This window comes from Rhinolophus sinicus, chromosome 1 (genome assembly GCF_057876585.1).
Source record: "Rhinolophus sinicus isolate RSI-liver-muscle chromosome 1, RSI-T2T, whole genome shotgun sequence".
NCBI classification, from domain to species: domain Eukaryota; kingdom Metazoa; phylum Chordata; class Mammalia; order Chiroptera; family Rhinolophidae; genus Rhinolophus; species Rhinolophus sinicus.
Window position 1 is genome coordinate 200,833,045 of NC_142501.1, and position 17,888 is coordinate 200,850,932.

The following is a 17,888-nucleotide window of genomic DNA, read 5'->3' on the forward strand; positions in this document are numbered from 1 at the left end:
GTGTAAACAGGTCTGAGATTCTACAAAGCTTCACTATAGGCTCTGCCTCATTCTCTGTCAGCTGATCCTGTTAATTTCTTGGCTTTGGGAAAATGCCCCTTGACAAACTCTGAGTCCATGAAAATCGGGTGTTTGGATTAAATTTCATTACCCTCCATCATATCTTGCTCTGCTTATTTCCTGCATTGCAGTTACCACAATCTAAATCACTTTTTACAACTGTATTCATTGTGCATTTTCTTCCCCAGGTTATATTAATTAATACCCTCCAAAATAGAGTTCGTATGTTTCTTTCACTGTTGTGTCTCCATTGCTCTGTCTCTCCGTGGTCCCCAATACAAATGTCGTCAGTGAGTGAATGAATATTGTATACCTGTTGGCTTTTACACTGGGAGTTACATTAGTGAATAAGGGTAGAAATAGGAGTAGGACATTGTGCTGTCCCTGCCCTCAAGATGTTTACACTGGAAGTAAAATAAGGACAGAATTAATGAAACACTATATAAAGGACAGTATGAAGTCAGTAAACTGTTTTGTAGCTGGATGAGACAGTGGAACTTTTGCAGAGGAAGAAGAGACAGTTTTGCTGGATGTATATTGGTCCTGTTTATATATGAACACACGCGTTAAAACTGCACCCTTTCGAACACTTCCTCTGGAGGCTGTCATCTTCATAGAGGCCTATGTTGGTATTGAAATGGGACAAAAATGGAGCAATATAATAACAAAGAGAGCTGCCATTTTTTGAGTGTCTGCCATGTGCCAGTCATGGTTTCAAGAGCCTTATGTGTGTCATTGGCACTTAATCTTCACAACATTCAGAACAGACGGGATTGCTGTTGTCCCCATTACACAAATAAAGGGAGCGACGGGAGGTGACGTGTCAGGGCAGCTCGGGGTCAGGATTTGAAGTCCTGTTCTTCACCCCTGTACTTACTTCAGTTGTTTTATCCCATGATTCCAGGCTTGGTATCTGGTAGATTTCTACAGATTGTCTTTGTGAGATGAACCCTGGGTGGGAAGGACTGAACGTTTTCCAAACCTACCTCAGCCTTTCTACTTATACATCCTGGGAATATTGGATGCAGAACAGGTTGCATCTTCTGGGATGATCAAAAGACATCTGTGTAAACGGCCTTGGCTTTCTGGCTTGGCTTTGGGGCTTAACACCTTGGATGCTTGCTTCATGATTAGAGGACTGTCCAGCTTATAAATCCTCCCGTCCTGCCTCTGGGATGCATTTGTTGTTCTCGCTGTATAGATCTCCCTCTCATGAACATTTTGCTCGATACCAAACCCCCTGGACACCAGGACGTCTCCTTAGCCCTGCACGTTCAGTGCCTTTCTCCTACATGGGGCCTGAGAGTCAGTTTCAGCAGTCGTCAGTGGACATTTCACTGGCATTGCGTGATAGGTGTTTACATTCAGATGTTTACATTCTGTATGAATATAAACTTTCATTTACTGGGTTCTTTTTATTTACTCAGTTCATAACTTAACCAAACAAGCACTGCAAGTGAGTACCTCTTAGCATCCATTTATTTCATGGCATTGGGTCTTTAAGCGTTCACTGAGATGGGAGAAAGGAGAAGTTCCTTCGAGGTAGACGAAACTGCGTGTACAAAGACACACCATGGCCCAGCATACATGGGGCTCTTGCAGTGGTTGGACACACCTTCAGTTTTGAACATGACAGGATACTAAAGAGCTAGGCAGTGTACATTTCTTAATAATAATACTCAGCTAACACTTACACTAAAAGAAGTGTTTATAAATGCTTTTCCAGACAAAGAGTTTAGCTCTTTTTATTCTGGGATCATGTCATGTCTTTTCCTTCCTCTTGATTAATGTATCGTTTTCCCCTATCGGTTTGAGTAACGCATGTCAGTCTTTTCACCAGTGATTTGGTGGTTATTTAAGTACACTGTATTGAGCTAAATATTACCAAATGGTCATAACCGAATGTGCTATTCATACCTAAAGAGTTTTTCATGAGAAACAAGTATGGTGCCTATTGGGTTTTCATGGGGAAATGTAAACCGAAGGCCAGTCTTGGTGTCTCGTGAGGATTTTGATTATGTAAAACAGCCTCTGTTGGTTTTAAAGATCTTCCTTTTTTCTCCTTCACGCCTGCTAGCTAGGTGATGTGATGGTTGACATTGCAAGTAACATCATGTTGGCTGATGAGCGTGTCCTGTGGCTGGCGCAGAGGGAAGCGAAAGCCTGCAGTAGGATTGTTCAGTGTCTACAGCGGATCGCGACATACCGGCTAGCAAATGGAGCGCATGTTTATTCAACAGTAAGCATAACATTTTCCTGGAATTCTAAGAAAAAATATCTTACACTTTAAAAAATGTTTTTGAAGGAAACTTTGTCCATACATGTACTTAGAATGGTGCCTTGCCTATATGGTAGGGATAGACTTAATCATCCTTGAAGAGAGGAAAGAGATGCCTTGTTGTCCTTAGAATTTACAGGAAATCCTGTCATCCTCCTGGATGCGAAAGACCAGTCACTTCTTGTGCCCTCTGGTGTGGTTCTGACAGGTGGGTGGGCATGATGGTGGCAGTCCTCCAGGCATGGGCGTGGTGGTGGCCGTTTGCATCAACAGGCCCTGCGTTTGGTGGACCCCAAGTTCAGTCTCACTCTTGAATTCCTTAAAATTCGGGGCAAGTGCCATCTTTTCCAGGTGTGGTCTGGCTTCATTTGCTTTGAACATCTGTTCATTTACGACTATTTAGACTAGCACCTCCCTTCCTTTTCTAACGAAGCAAGTGTAAAATTTTTATCCGTGAAACTTAATGCAAAGAGTTAACTAGACGTTCTTGTAAAAGACAAAAGTGAAAGTGGATGAAATGTTGACCAAGGCGACTTTTAACTATACCTCCCACACCCTGATACCCCTCCCATATGCTGATCATCAAGGGCGTCCACTGATTTCTCCAGCTGATGTTTGGTTATAACTTCCATTTTTAGCTTACATTTTCCTGCAAAGTGGTCTTAACATTATTTTTAATTGACTTCGAATGTATATCTGATCCTCCACACCTCGTGACTTGTTTTTTTTTCCCCTCCATCGGTGTCTTTCCATTTTCGGACATCCTTTTGTTTCCAGCATCTTATTTTTTATTTTTTTTTAATTCTACCCATTTATCTACACAGTGTCTTTGTTTGCCAAGAACCTGAGTGTTCTGTTTTGGTTTATGTACAGTGTTTATTGTTTGAAACTCTTTGAAAGTGCTTTTCCCCCTGTTATAAATCTTTCATAACTCCTGTCTGATTGACTTTTAAAGTATTCACCCAATATTGCTCTGGAAGCTTATGTCATCAAGGCTACTGGCTTCACCGGCATGACGTGCACCGTGTTCCAGAAAGTGGCAGCTTCTGACCGGACAGGACTTTCTGACTATGGCAGGCGGGATCCGGATGGAAACCTGGATAAGCAGCTAAGCTTTAAGTGCAATGTTTCAAATACATTCTCAAGTCTGGCATTAAAGGTGTGTTTCGTCTATAACCTTTCAAGACCCATTGCAGTTATATTAGAATGCTCACAATGTTTTGCTTTGCAAAATAACCTCATTAAAAGTTATTTAGGGGAGAGGAAGAGGGTACGGTATTATTTTTGCTGTTGTTTTAAAAGAAATGCAGACCAGGATACATACGCCTCGGCATTTTCGCCCTCTGGACCCGTCTTAACACAAAAATATCAAAATTACATTTTATGACTGCAGTGGTAAAAATATGAATATATTAATATTACATATTAAAACTTTTTCTTTGACCTTGAAATTCATTTTTATTGCTCCTGATTTTAAAGACATGGAAGTGTCATGTGCCCTTGGCTCGGTGCCTACTGGGCCTAATGAAGAATCCGCCTTGTGACTGGGCAGTTAGTCGGGCAAGCTGTACATCAAGTCTTGGGCAAAGAAAACATGGTGTGTCTTCAGAAAATGTGTGTTTTACTGCAGCAAGCCAAATTAAAAGCATATTTATTGATTTTTAAAATGTGGGGTTTAGACGTGTTTCATTAAAGTATATTAAAGCGAATAGTGGAGGTGTAATGCCAACCCCTAATGGAGCCACATTTTTTCATTTAGCTTTGTGTGGCCATATGTAACTGTGTTCTCTGTGGATTTTAATTACGAAGTGCTTTCTTTATTTCTGGCTTATTCCTGAAGTCTATCATAAACAGTATTCCAGTCACTTTAATGGCTGCATAATAATTGATCACATAGGTGTTAGGGGTTAATCCATCGTGGGCACTCGATAAATATCGAATGCATGAGTGAATGAATGAATGAAGAATTAATTTATTTTGTCATTCCTTACCCTGGTGACCTCCAGAGGAAAAGCCAATTTGCTAAATTTAGAAAGAGCCCACTTCCCCCACTACCCAAGACAATCTCAACTAGGTCAAAATGTCTAATGGTCATGTATTTACTTGGTACCATAAACTCAGGGAAATCGTCAGGATGTAATTGTTATTCTTGGCTCTGAGAGTACTTGATGTACCCAGCAATTCTACGGTAGACCTGCTCCTTTCCTTATTGTATTTTTTATTGGTAAAAATATACCACAAAAGGCATAGAAATATTGCACACAAGCCCGTGAGAGAAAGGTGTTGTGAGTCTTTGAGGAGCACTTAAAATTGATGATTCCTTCTAACTTAGGTGATCGTGGTTGTTAGAAAGGGGTTTAAAAATACCGAAGCCCTATACATTTCCTCAGTTTCACAACCTACCCCCTCTGGGCAAGGAAAGCTTCTAGTTGCTCAAGTAGAAAGCTTTAAAAGAACACTCTCAGATTTATCAATTTCATACACTTCTGTCCTTTTAAGATCATCTTGTGGCCAGAAACTAAGGACGCATTACACTCTTACTCATGCATCATAGATGGACACGATTAAACTGAGTGAAAGAAGAACACATCGTGACACAAAAGTAAACCTTTCATTGCCTGACGAAAGTGCAAAATGCTTAAGCACTTTAACAAAAAAATGTTCTGTACGTTTTAAACTGTATCCTAGGGCAAGTTTTACTCTTGGTGTGCGCTGTTTTTTCTAGTGCCTGAAATATAATACTAAATAGACAACTTGAACATCCAGTAATTGATTATATTGCCCTCGAATGGAAGAATATGCTAGCATATGAATTAAACCCCTAAAAGCGCAGTCCTCGGCAATAGGAGCCTTACTTGAATTGCTCTCTACACATTCCTTGAATGTCTATCCTTCTGACTCTACTATCATCACAGCCTTCTTGGATTCCCAACCTATGTTGCCTGAACCGTGTGACCTATGTTGTCAGGCTCTTCATTAAAAATCCATCCTTCTGATATGGTTGGGTCTACCGAGGGCTGACATGGGCCAACAAGCACCACTACGACCATGCCAGTTAGTACAATATTGAAATATGTCCTTGGCTTTTCGCAAATGGCTGGTGCACTGTCCCCTGAGTGCCCCCTCAGCCAGGCTGGTCTCTCTGCTGGGGACAACACCCAGGTCTGTCCACCCTTTAGCAACTGAAGGGCTGGTGCCTGCAGAGCACAGGCCTCTCGAGTCTTCCCCTCTGCGGAGGCTGTTTTGATAGTCAGTGTGGGTGTCATTTCAGGTTGTTAATATCGTGAAAATGATCATTGAATTTACCCAACATGGAAATTGACCTTGCACAGTCCCTGATAAACACCTCCTGTCTCTCCAGAGGCTGGCTGTCAAGTGGCTTCATTATTTGGCATTTATCCCTTGCTCCATATCTCTTCCTACCTCTTCTCCCTTCTGTAAACAGCAAATTTCCCTTGGTTCCTCTCCCACTCTCTGGCCATTTTTAGGCCAGGCTCATGCTAATTCTTCTGCTAGAATTTCCTCCTCCCTTCCTTCCCCTGCCCCATGATTGTGTGTTAACACCCAGCAGAAATGGCACCTGCAAGAAATCTTCCCGATTTCTGTCAGTCCTTGCCTCTCCCACCCTCATCTCCTTTGTTTCTCTGCCTCACTTTGCCTCTTACACTCCGCTCATCTCTGTCATTATACTTCACACACAGGAGCCCAATGGGTGTCTTACCTCCTACACTGGACTGAGCATTGCTCGAGCACAGAGCTGGTGCTTGAGTCACTGATGAATTCCAGTGCCTGGCCTCAGGTGGTCAGCCAGTTGGAGATAGGAGTTATTTATCAGCCAACTCTTGCAGCACCAAATCTGCCTACTTTGTTACCAAATTTGTTACCAAAATTTTTTCATAACCAAATGCTTCGTTCCACAATTGGCACCATAATTCAGATATGTTAGCATCACAAAAGTAATCTGTTTTCGATGAACTACTAAGAGCTTTTAGAAATTGTTGGTGTTTTGAAGTTTGCTGTAATGTAGCCAGAAAGAACTGGTCCTTTAAAACGTTCTTGACTGGAATTTCTAAATCAGTGTTTCTCTATACGTCCCGTTTTTCCCTCATCCCGACCATCTAGGCCTTGATCCCAGCGGGAGTCCTTTTAATTTTCCAGCTCAGTTGTATCTGTTGTCATCGCTGCCCCTTTTCATGCCCTCAGTCCTACCCCTGCCTGTGAAGTCCCTGCTATCCTCCAAGACTCCATTCACATGGCACCTTTGTGAATTCATCATTGCCTGTTAGTCCCAGAATGCTTTGTTCATTCTCCAGAATAATTAGAAGCTGTTATGATGGCAAATTGAGTTATAGTGAGAGGGGCCATGGGGTATGGTGTCCTTTCTGTGGCCAGACGGCCGAGATTCATGTTCTGGTTCCCCATTGCACAGCTGTGCAAACTTGGACAAGTACCTTAACCTCTCTGAATGTCAGTTCCTCATCTGCTACATAGGAATTATGAAATGGTACTTAACTCAAAGGATTATTAAGAGGATTAAGTGAGGCAAATGTATAGACGTTTACAACAGTGCCTGGGCCAGAGTAAGCATTTAATAAATGTTAGCTCTTATTATTATTGTTTTGTTGTTGTTGTCTCTGTCTTGTTAATTATGAATATTTGAGAGCAGGAACCATGGCTTACTTCACTGTATTTCTCTAGATTCCCCACACTGCCAAGCACAGAGTAATGAAACATTCAATAGATGATGTTGAATAAAAATTAACAGCCATACTTAATTAGCGAAGACAGTTTAAAAAAAAATTAGTTCTAAAAGCAAACATAATCCCTGTGAATCGTTAGCAGTGTGATGCTCAACAGGTGGTATGCAGTTAGTAACTAATTATACACAAGAAAATAATGAGGGTGTGTCATCAGAGCTATCTGTTTAAAATTGAGTGTGTAGATACTCAAGAAAACGGAAAAATTAGTATTTTATTTTAAATCAGGTGGCTCTTTGACTCATTCTAATTTTAGTGTTAGAATTCTATAGACTTAAACAAACTAGGATTTCAGAAAAGTTTAATTTATTAATTACATAGTGGCAGAAGTCCAATTGTTTTATAAGAAATGATGTTAAAATCTAGAAGTATTTCAGTTAACATCAATTATGATGCTTGACATTTTTGTTCTTAGCTTAATGTCATTGTAAATAGGGAAATATATATGAATTTAGCAAATAAATTCATGGTAAGAGCTTTATGATAAATTGATTTCATGTGTGTCCATACTTGATCAATTTTTAGTACTGAAATTAATACTAGAATTATAGAAATTAAAACATGATGAAGGTCTCGATTATTGTTGGTAAGTCAGTTAGTTACTTTAAGAAATTTATTTCGCTCCCCAACCTCCAAATAACCACTTGCCACAAATGACAGTAATAATAATAATGAAAATATCACCCACAGTTCTGGAGCCTTTTGTGTTTGTGACCCCATTTGGTCCTCAAAGACGTTTGTTAGAAAGACCATTAGCTGTGTTTGACACACAAGACTGAGAGAGGGAAACAGAATTGGGCCATGTTAAGCAGCTACTAACTGTTGAAGCTGGAACCCAAATCCTGGTTTCTTGTTTCAAACCCCATATGAGCTTTCCATATTAAATATTAGGTGCCAAAACCCTGGATCTCCCCAAGGATTTCAAGAGAGATTTTTCTCATTTATTAGCTATAATTCATGTGTTTGTATCTATTGCCTTTTCTGTAATCCATACCTTTAAAATTAAATATATGGTTCAATGAAATTATAAACTTGGTGTTCCTTGACTTCAGGCCAAGTGGCTGAAGGTCTTATTATGATTAATGTAAAAAATTAAACAGGTGTTCCTCAGTGATTTCTTTTCTTTTTTTTTGGAAAAAATTTAGATTTTGTAACCTTTTCATAATAAGTTATCAACACTTCTTTTTAAGGAATTAAATGTACAGGTATTACATTCTTATTTATAAAATTCTAAACATTATTGATACAGCTGATGTTTGCTTTTCCAGCAGCCCCAGGCCACCTTCTCTCTATCCCAGAGAACCTGTAATTATTATTTAGTACTTAATGCTTATTGGACTCTGAAGGATGTTTTAGAAGCAATAAGTATGGAACAGCCTTGAATGTGTAGCTCTCATCTCTCAATGATCTATCCATACAGCTAGGGCTCTTATATGGTGGTTTGGTTGGTTTTACAAGTTTAAACTTGCAGAGAAAAAGTTTTTGGACTTCTAGAAATTATAGATGTCATTTTTTTTTTCAGCTCTCTTTTAGAAAGTATTACTATGATTTTTTTTATTTGATTTGTCTTATGTAATACTTTCCCAGAGAGCTCTGCTTTGCTTTCAAGTCATTTTGTGTTCAAACAAAATTATTACAAATTTTATAGTATTTAAGTTTTAATAAATAGCTAGTACGTAATACTTTTTTTCAGGATTTTGACCTCCTAATTAATTGATGTGTTGACAGTTTTCCTTTTTTGAAAGCCTCATTACATACTTAAGAGAAATTGATATACTTAATAGAAATTTACAAGGTTAGCAACTGAATTTATAATAAACGTTTGTTTCTCCACCAGAATACATTTGTGAGAATAGTAGAAACCATTCTATGCATTTTCTTAGGTGAAATATTTCTAATAATTTCTTGGCTTCTTCATTTAAAAATAAGATTCACACTGTCAATATGCAAACTTCTAAAATACTTCCATTTAACAGATATGTGTGGCTATCTGCTGTGTTCCAACATTGTTCTAAGCACAGCAGGTAAAAACTAATTCCAAAGTCAATCATTTACTTAAATAGAGCCTTTTTTTTCTTTAATAAATATCCCACACAGACTTCCATCAATTTTATAAACAAGGCCTACTTTTACCAAATATGAGTGCCAGAAACTATGAGTAACATGGGGAGGGGGTGTGTCTAGAAAAATAAGTGAGATTATCTGTACTCAACAAGCCTCCTACACTAGTTGAAGGAACAGACAATGAGTTACACTGTGATACTGCAAATATTAGTTACATTAGAGATGTGTGCAGAATGTTGCAAGAGTCCAGAAGAGGGAGCAACTTAACTGTAAAAGCCATATACCAAGGACTTCTGTAATTAATCGTCCAAGAAAAGCCCTATTAGAGGACTTTGTCAAATCCTTCTCTTGGGTGCCAGCCTTTCTCATCCTGATCCATCCTTCACATTGCCAACAGAATTATCTTGCTAAACATCAAATCTGACTAGTTCAAATTTGCCAGATAGAAGAATAGTGGAGGATTTCAGCCAGGGACACTGGCATCTACAGTATGCACAATGGCATTAAAAAGAAAAGTAGGAGAGCTAAAAAATTGATCACTCCAGTGTGGCCGGATTATTAATTGTGTTATAGGATTAAAAGATGAATTTGAGACGTAGATTTTATCCAGGTTATATGGTATGCTTAGGATTTGGGGTCCATATTCTCTAATCACTTGAAAACCAAAGTGTTATGTAAGCTGAAATAACATGATCAGATTTGTTTCTTAAGAAGAAATTCTGTTGGCAAAGTAAATGTTGGATCTGAGAGAGAGCTTGGTGCCTAGGGAAAAACTTTGATAAATTCTTAAAACAGTGAATTTTGTTTTAGAATTAATAATTTGCTTCCTAGGTTTATAGATTTATTTTTTATTGAATGCTGAATAATTTATAATTTAAAAATCCCTGATAAAGAAGTCTGAAAAACATTCAGTGATCAACCTGCATCTTTAGTTGTTCCTATTTATTACTATGTTGTTGTTTTTTCTAAACATAATGTGTTTCTTACCGTGTTTCCCCGAAAATAAGATTGAGTCTTATATTAAGTTTTGCTCAAAAGACTCAGTAGGGCTTATGTTCAGGGGATGTCATCCTGAAAAATCATGCTAGGGCTTATTTTCCAGTTAGGTCTTATTGTGGGGGAAACACGGTAGTCTCAGGCAAAGGTCTTCTAAAGTAAGAGTTTGCTGAGTCTAAGCTTCTGTTAATGTTTGTATTCTGTGTTTCCCCGAAAATAAGACCTAGCCGGACAATCATCTCTAAGGCGTCTTTTGGAACAAAAATTAATATAAGACCCAGTCTTATTTTACTATGATATAAGACCAGTTCTTACATTAATTTTTGCACCAGAAGACTCATTAGAGCTGATTGTCCGGCTAGGTCTTATTTGCAGGGAAACATGGTAGTTTCTTTTTGTTATTTGACAATTTCAATCCATCACAAATCACTTTAAAGTTCCATACGCCCAAATTAATTATACTCACATTTGTGATGTGCTGTATTTGTGCTCTTTACCCGTTTGTCATTGTAAGATTGGTAGGAAGAGTGATCACTGAGATTCTTGATCCATGTAATGCTCCCTATTTCAGCAATCTGTATTGTCATGGGAAAATTCACTTTTGTTTGAAACAGTTTCTTGTTTATTTCTGAAATAGAGTTTGCATTTCTCCTCATTTTGTACTTCTTTGGTTCTATGCTGTTATGTGGTGCTCAGACATTTCACTTAACTGATAAGTTGTTTTAACTATTGTATTTCATATATATTCATATCATATATATAGATATAGATATGTTTAAAAAAGTATTCAGCATATAATTAGAAAACATGTAAATATCTAAAATATTCTTTCTGGTTTCTACATACTAATACGGCAACCTTTTTGTTTTTGTTTTTTTTTTATATATTTTCAGAATACTATTATGGAAGCTTCTATTCAGCTTCCACCATCCCTTTTCTCACCAAAGCAAAAAAGAGAAGTCAGACCAACGGACGACTCTCTCTATAAGCTTCAACTCATTGCATTCCGTAATGGGAAGCTTTTTCCAGCCACCGGGAATTCAACACATTTGGCTGACGATGGAAAACGGCGTACAGTGGTTACCCCCGTGATTCTTACCAAAATAGGTTTGTATGTGGTATATATTCTCCTGTAGTCTCTGGGCAGGGCGGCTTTATAATTCACTGTTCCTAAAAATGCTTGTTTTTGTTCCTTCTCATTTTAATGAGTCACTGGCACAAAAAAAAAAAAATACTGCAGAGTACCCATGAGTGTATAAGTGGACATTTAATTGTACGTAAAGTTTGTTTCAGAACTAGTTTTCCTTGCCGTTTTCTCCAGATGGTGTGCAGGTAGATACCCACCGCATCCCTGTCAACGTGACGCTGCGTCGAATAGCACACGGAGCAGATGCCGTGGCCGCGCAGTGGGATTTCGATTTGCTGAACGGACAAGGAGGCTGGAAGTCAGATGGGTGCCATATACTCTACTCGGATGAAAATATCACTACCATTCAGTGCTACTCCCTTAGTAACTATGCGGTTTTAATGGTATGGCAGTTGTTAACTTTATGCATAAACACCGAGTATTCTAATTTTTGCCCAATGCATCGTTATGCTCCACTAAAGACTTTTTTTTTTTTTTTTAATCTTAACATAAATTTTTCCCTTTAATTAAATAAGAGGTGATGGTTGGTATAATTCTGTTTTTAAAGGGAAGTTGGATTTCTACCAAGTGAAATGTATGGGACTGAATTTGGTCTAGGAATATTTAGTAATCTTTGTAAGTAAATTAGTTCAACTAGACTTGCACCTTCTTAAAATTTGGAGACATCTTGGGTCTGTACAGTCCAACTCTGAACCCAGTAAGAGTGACTCATTTACCCAAAGATAAACAGTCAATAGTAAAATATTTCTTTTTTTTTTTTTTTTTTTTTAGCATCTAGTGCCTTTTCCAACTGCCTGTACTAATTTTTTAGTCTCCTTTTGAATTTAGAGTAATGGTGATAATTTCAGTTTAGTCTGTGCAAGCAACAGTATTGACACAAATAACGTCTTTTCAACTTTAGTGCTAATCAAGCTAATGTTGTTTTTCTGTTATTTACCATTGTTCATACCTATTAATCTTTGGTAAAATAACTAGTTATTAATGTATAGGAACAGGTCATTTTATTAATGAGTTATTTCGTGAATCTGATTCCTGAGCTGATAATTATGAAATTAACCATGCTAGTTTTTATTTTATATTACAGTTCTTGTAAGATACTAACATCCTGGAGTGTGTACACATGCATGTAGAGTATGTGTGAAAGGAATTACTAATGAGTCTGAAAGACGTTTCCCAGAAATGGCTTGAGGCTAGCCTGGGAGTGAGGACGCCTACGTTTTTATTTCTGCCCCCAGCTCTGAATCTGTTATCTAGACAATATTTTATGAAAGCATTAACTAGTCTTGAAACAAGATATATTTTACTTTTTGTGATTTATTCTTTTCTTAAAAAAGCAAAAGAGCATTTACCACTAGAAATGATCTTGAAGCAAGCTTGAGTTAGAATAGATTTTCCTCAACTCTTGTTTTGGTTTTCTTTTTGCTCCCTAACTTAGTATACCCTTCCTGGCTTACCTGTCAAACAGGAAGAGTAAATAGGTGATTTATTTAGCAGGGTATAAGGACTATCTGTTCAGTGACATCTATTAATGCGGTTGTTGTGCCAACTACCAGTGGGCGGAGTCTATACTATTCAGACTCAGCTGTGTTTCTGTCATTTTTCCTTTTGGGTTTAAAGTTAGTGTTGATAGTGTAGGGTTCTCCTCACAAACAGAAGATTTTGATTTCTTTAAGTCTGAGTCTGATTTCTGTAAGTTCACATCTTACCAATTTGTAGTAACCTTTCAAAGTAAAGCATGAAGCATGAATTAAAGTATGAAGCATTTTCTCTTTCAATATGAAACTGTCTTCTCATTCAGATTTTGATTTTAAAATAAACTGAAACTATGAAGTACTGGTTGAGAAATAAAAGAGATACAGAATTATCTGAAATTTATCTAGTAGTTCAGTAGAAAAAGTTGGACAAAACAAAAGGCTTCACTGTTAATGGCATGATACTGCACTATGTGAAACTTTGTTTTTATTTAATCTAATGCCAGTTAAAGCATCTATTTTTGAATTTTCTAGCTGTTCTTCTAAAGTATTTAAATTAGTATAATCCCTTTCTAGAAGAAATAAGCTTTTCTTTTATCTTTCATACTTTTAATCTTTTAAAAAATGCAATACACAATTCTTTAAAGCTAAAATATAATACTAAGATATCTTTTCTATTCTCAAAAAATATCCTTTTGCTTTTCTTAAATATAACTGTGCCACCTAGAGGCAACAAAGTGAAAAGTACCTGAAATTGTTGACAAAATTATAATAAAATTGGTATATGGGATTTTTTAGAGATGCTAATTAGACATAAAAGCAAAGTTAAATGAAATCATACCTACTCTTAAATAAAGTTGTGTCTAAAATGGAAGAAATGGGTTTCAAAAATTGGAAGTCAGCATCTTTTTTCCTGACCTGACACTACACTGAATAATAAGTAAAATCCTATTTGTCTTGAAAACTATCTTAATATATGGTTTTATATATAGCAAGCCTAAATTTCTATTTTGGCAGTTACCCCATAAAACTTTTCCTGATTTGGTTTTAAAGAATTTTGTATTTTAAAAAAATGAGACAAAAAGAATCTATTTGTAAATCTCAAACAGATGCCCTAGTTTGGTTCACTACACATCCTGCTATAACCAATTGTATGTATCCTAAATTCTCAGAGGGAGCCATAGAAAAAAGTTTTGCAGATTTTGGTTTTGTTTGATTTATATGATCAGAGGTAGCCAGTTGGGGCAGGAAGATTCCTAAAAGCTGAGGCCAGTAAGAAACAAACAAATAAAACATAAGTAGCAAATAGATAATGATTAGGGTCAAGCCATTTATGTGGTACTTAGTAATTTAATTGGTAATACCGTAGTAGTGAAGGTAAATAATCTCTGTACCTCGATTCCCCTTTGCTGTCGTATTCACCTAGAAATATATGAAATGACAGGACTCATTTCATTTTACATCTCTCTGGTGTTGCCTTTAAAAATGGTTTATATAAAACTTGCTGAGTGAAAGCAAACTTCAGTTTCATTTACTCTATAATTGAACATAAATGCTAGTCATCGTGTTTCTGGTCATAGAATTTTTGAATAGGTACTACATTCACATGGATCAAATGTTTTAATTATTTCTACACATTAATGTATAGTGAAAACTTGACTCCCACTCCTCTCCTGTCAGTCATTCTCTGCAAAATAGGTAACCACTCATATTAGTTTCGTGCATATTGTTGGTGATTTTCATGTGTATTGAAACAGTGAATCCATTTCCTTCCGTTTTTACACAATGGTTGCTTGCTACAAACATTGTTCTAAACCATGCTTTTTCCCATGAAACTGTATTTTAGTATGGTGATGATTTCCATGGAACAATAGATCTGATGATGGTGATGATGATGCCATCTTATGATAATGTGATGATGGCAGTGGTAGTGATGGGGGTGACTAATTTCCGTTAAGCACTTATGTATTGAGGCACTCTTCTGAAGTCTTCGCATGCATTGACTTAACTTGGTCAGCATAACCTCATGAAGTAGAGTACTGTTATCATTACCCCCAGTTTACAGATGGAGAAACCGAGGCACAGAGAGCTTAAGCACCTTGCCCAAGTTTACAAAGTTATTGTTGTCACTGAGATTTGAATTAGGAATCCAGAAATCAGGGTTCTTATTCGCTTTACTACATCTCCTTTCTGAAATCTTCCCATATCCATATAAAAGAGCTTCTTCATTCTTTTTCACTTTTGCATATTACCTTATGTTCCTACCATAATTTATTTAGATATGCCTCTATTTTATTTGCAATAATTTGCTTGTACGATATTATTTTGCACATTTTTTTTTTCCATTTTAACAGTTGAAAGCTGTATAAAAGATTACTTGATTCCTGGATCTTTTCAATCGTTTCTTATCTTTGCCCGTTTCCTTTCCGACTTGGCGAGATTTGGCTTTACATTCAAGGATCTTTTTTGTGGTCTTTGTCCAGCTTTAGTCTAGTGATAACGAGAAGCCCCTTGCTGGGGTGAATGCCCATGTGAGCCGTTGTGCCCTGAGCCTTCTCCCGCTGCCCTCATTCAGTGTAGATGACATATTTCTTCCTGTAACCCTGGACTACGCTGCCAATTTGCTTCCCTTTGTAGTGTCCTCATACAACCTGAATGAAGTTCATCATCCTTTCGGATGGGCATGAATCGAACATTGTACTTCTGCCTCAGCCCTTTGGAGAGAGGAGAAGGCACAATCTTCCTGCGAACGTGGGAAGGTGCATGGAAATGCCTTTTATGGTTCTTGTTCCAGTCAGAAGTCACAAAGGGGTTGAACTTCATTATGGCTGCCGGCGCTTGGCGCTTTAGCGATGGCCCCAGAAGGGAAGAGTTATTTTGCACATTTAATAGAAAATCTGCAGGATAAATTCTCTGAAGTGGAATTGGTAATCAAAGAGGGACCGACACTTTTCCTTTTTTTATTAAATTGAGATATTGAGCAAAGTGCACAGATCTTAAGTATGTGGCTTGCTGGTATTTTTATACTGAATACACACATTCAGCTACCATGAAGATCAAGATTCTTATTTGAGCACTTGGTAGCTCCTATGTTTCTTTCTAGTCAGTTCCCATCATTGTTTGACATAAGTTTTGCCTATTCTTAAAGTTCACGTAATTATAATTGTACAGTATATATTCTTCTGTGTCTGGTTTCTTTCCCTTTACTTACATCTGTGAGATATATCTTTGTTTTTGCACCAAGCAGCAGCTTATTCTTTTCCATTGCTACATAGTAGTCCTGTGTATAAAAATGTCAGAACTTGTGCATTCTACTGTTGATGGGCATTTGGGTTGTTGCTAGGTTCTGACTATCAAGAAAACGCTGCTATGATTACTCATGTACATGTTTTCTGGTGGACATACGCACTCAGGAACAAAATTGCTGGATTGTAGACTATCCATATATTTAGCTTTAGTGGATAATGCCGCAGAATTGACTAGAGTGGTTGTATTGGTTGACAGTCTCAGCCGTAATGAGTGTTTTAGTTGCCTAACATCCTTGCCAATTCTTGGTATTGTCAGTCTTTCATTTTAGTCTTTCGTGGTGGCATTATGATATCTCATTGTGGTTTTAATTTGCCTTCCTCCGGTGACTAATGATGTTGAGTACCTCTTCATTTTCTTATTGTCGGTTTGGGTATCCCCTTTTGTGACATTCTTGCTCAAGTTTTGCCTTTTTTCCCCCAGTATCTTTGACTTTTATATTTTTCTCTTTCCTTTTTTTGAGATTTGATTGAACATACGGCGCTGTGTAAGTTGAAGGTGTACCTCATAATGACTTGACTTAATATACATTGTGAAAAGATTACCGCAATGAGTTTAATTACCACCCACCATCTGATAGGGATAAAAAAAAAAAGGAAAAGAAACAGGTTTTTTCCTTGTGATAAGAGCTGTTAGGATTTACTCGCTTAGGAACTTTCAAATATACCATGCAGCAGTATTCACTACAGTCATCATGTTGTACACGACATCCCCAGTGTGTCTTATAACTGGAAGTTTCTACTTTTTGACTATGTTTATCCATCTCACTCTCTCCCCACCCCCCGCCTCTGGTCTCTTTCTGTGAGGTTGGTTGCTTGGTTGTCTTAAGATTCACATATAAGTCTTGCGTATTTTTAATTTGCTTGTCTATTGTTTTCTTACTGACTTTCAGGGATTCTTAACATGAATTGTGAGTAGGAGCTTTTTGTTGGATTCATGTGTTGCAGGTGTCTTCTGCCAGGCCAGGTCTCTCAGGTCATTCAGGCTGCTGTAACAGAACACCATAGACTGGGTGGCCTCTAAACAGTAAAGGTTTTCGTGTATTTCTCAAAGCTCTGGAGGCTGCAAGTCCAAGATCAAGGTTCTGTGTCTGGTGAGGGCCCACTTGCTGTAGTCCCTCATGTGACGTAAGGGGGCCTACTTCCTAATACCATTATGTTGGGGATTAAATTTCAACATATATGAGCTGGGGGTGGGGTGGGGAGGTAGGGAGCCACAAACATTCAGCCTATAGAAATGTCTTTATCATTTTTCTCTCAATGTCGTCTTTTTATGAACAGAGTTTCTTGATGTTTTTTCCTGCTTTTTTTGTTGTTATATATAGTGGTTTTTTATGTCCTATTTAACAAATCTTTGCTTACCTCAAGATCATGAAGACATTCTCCTACTTGTTTTCTTTAAGCAGCTGTAATGTGTTTTCCCTTTCACATTTAGTTCCATGATTCCACTGGAATTGACTTTTGTGTATGGTGTGATGTAGGGGGAGCAAAATCTTTAAATTACTCTGTTTCTTAGAGGGAAAATAAAAAGCAACATGAAAGTCAGTCAGTTTTATTTTAGTGTTTTTACATGTCTGATTTCAGATCTATTTTTAAATTTTATTTTGGTAAACTATTTTTATAATTCTTCATACTGATAGAGGGTTCCCTGATATGTGTGTGTGTGTGTGTGTGTGTGTGTGTGTGTGTGTGTGTGTGTAAACGTAATATATATCTTCCATTATTTAGATCCTGGTGAATTTAGATAATTACTGGTTCATAATTATCCTTGTTTGTTGATATGATGCTAATGAATTATTTAAAACTGCC

General features: G+C 37.4%; 1 protein-coding gene and 1 pseudogene across 2 annotated transcripts in view; one reads left to right on the forward strand and one right to left on the reverse strand.

Moving 5' to 3' along the window:
• ADGRA3 (adhesion G protein-coupled receptor A3) overlaps nucleotides 1–17,888 on the forward strand; it is a 114,935-nt gene that overhangs the window by 75,128 nt on the left and 21,919 nt on the right. For both annotated transcript variants that reach the window (XM_019743915.3, XM_019743916.3), the window contains 4 exons: nucleotides 2,138–2,299; nucleotides 3,294–3,497; nucleotides 11,049–11,262; nucleotides 11,477–11,685. In XM_019743915.3, coding sequence (XP_019599474.3) covers nucleotides 2,138–2,299; nucleotides 3,294–3,497; nucleotides 11,049–11,262; nucleotides 11,477–11,685 — 789 coding nt within the window. The remainder of the gene's footprint in view (nucleotides 1–2,137; nucleotides 2,300–3,293; nucleotides 3,498–11,048; nucleotides 11,263–11,476; nucleotides 11,686–17,888) is intronic.
• Nucleotides 12,753–15,741, reverse strand: LOC148759320 (large ribosomal subunit protein uL24 pseudogene; annotated as a pseudogene).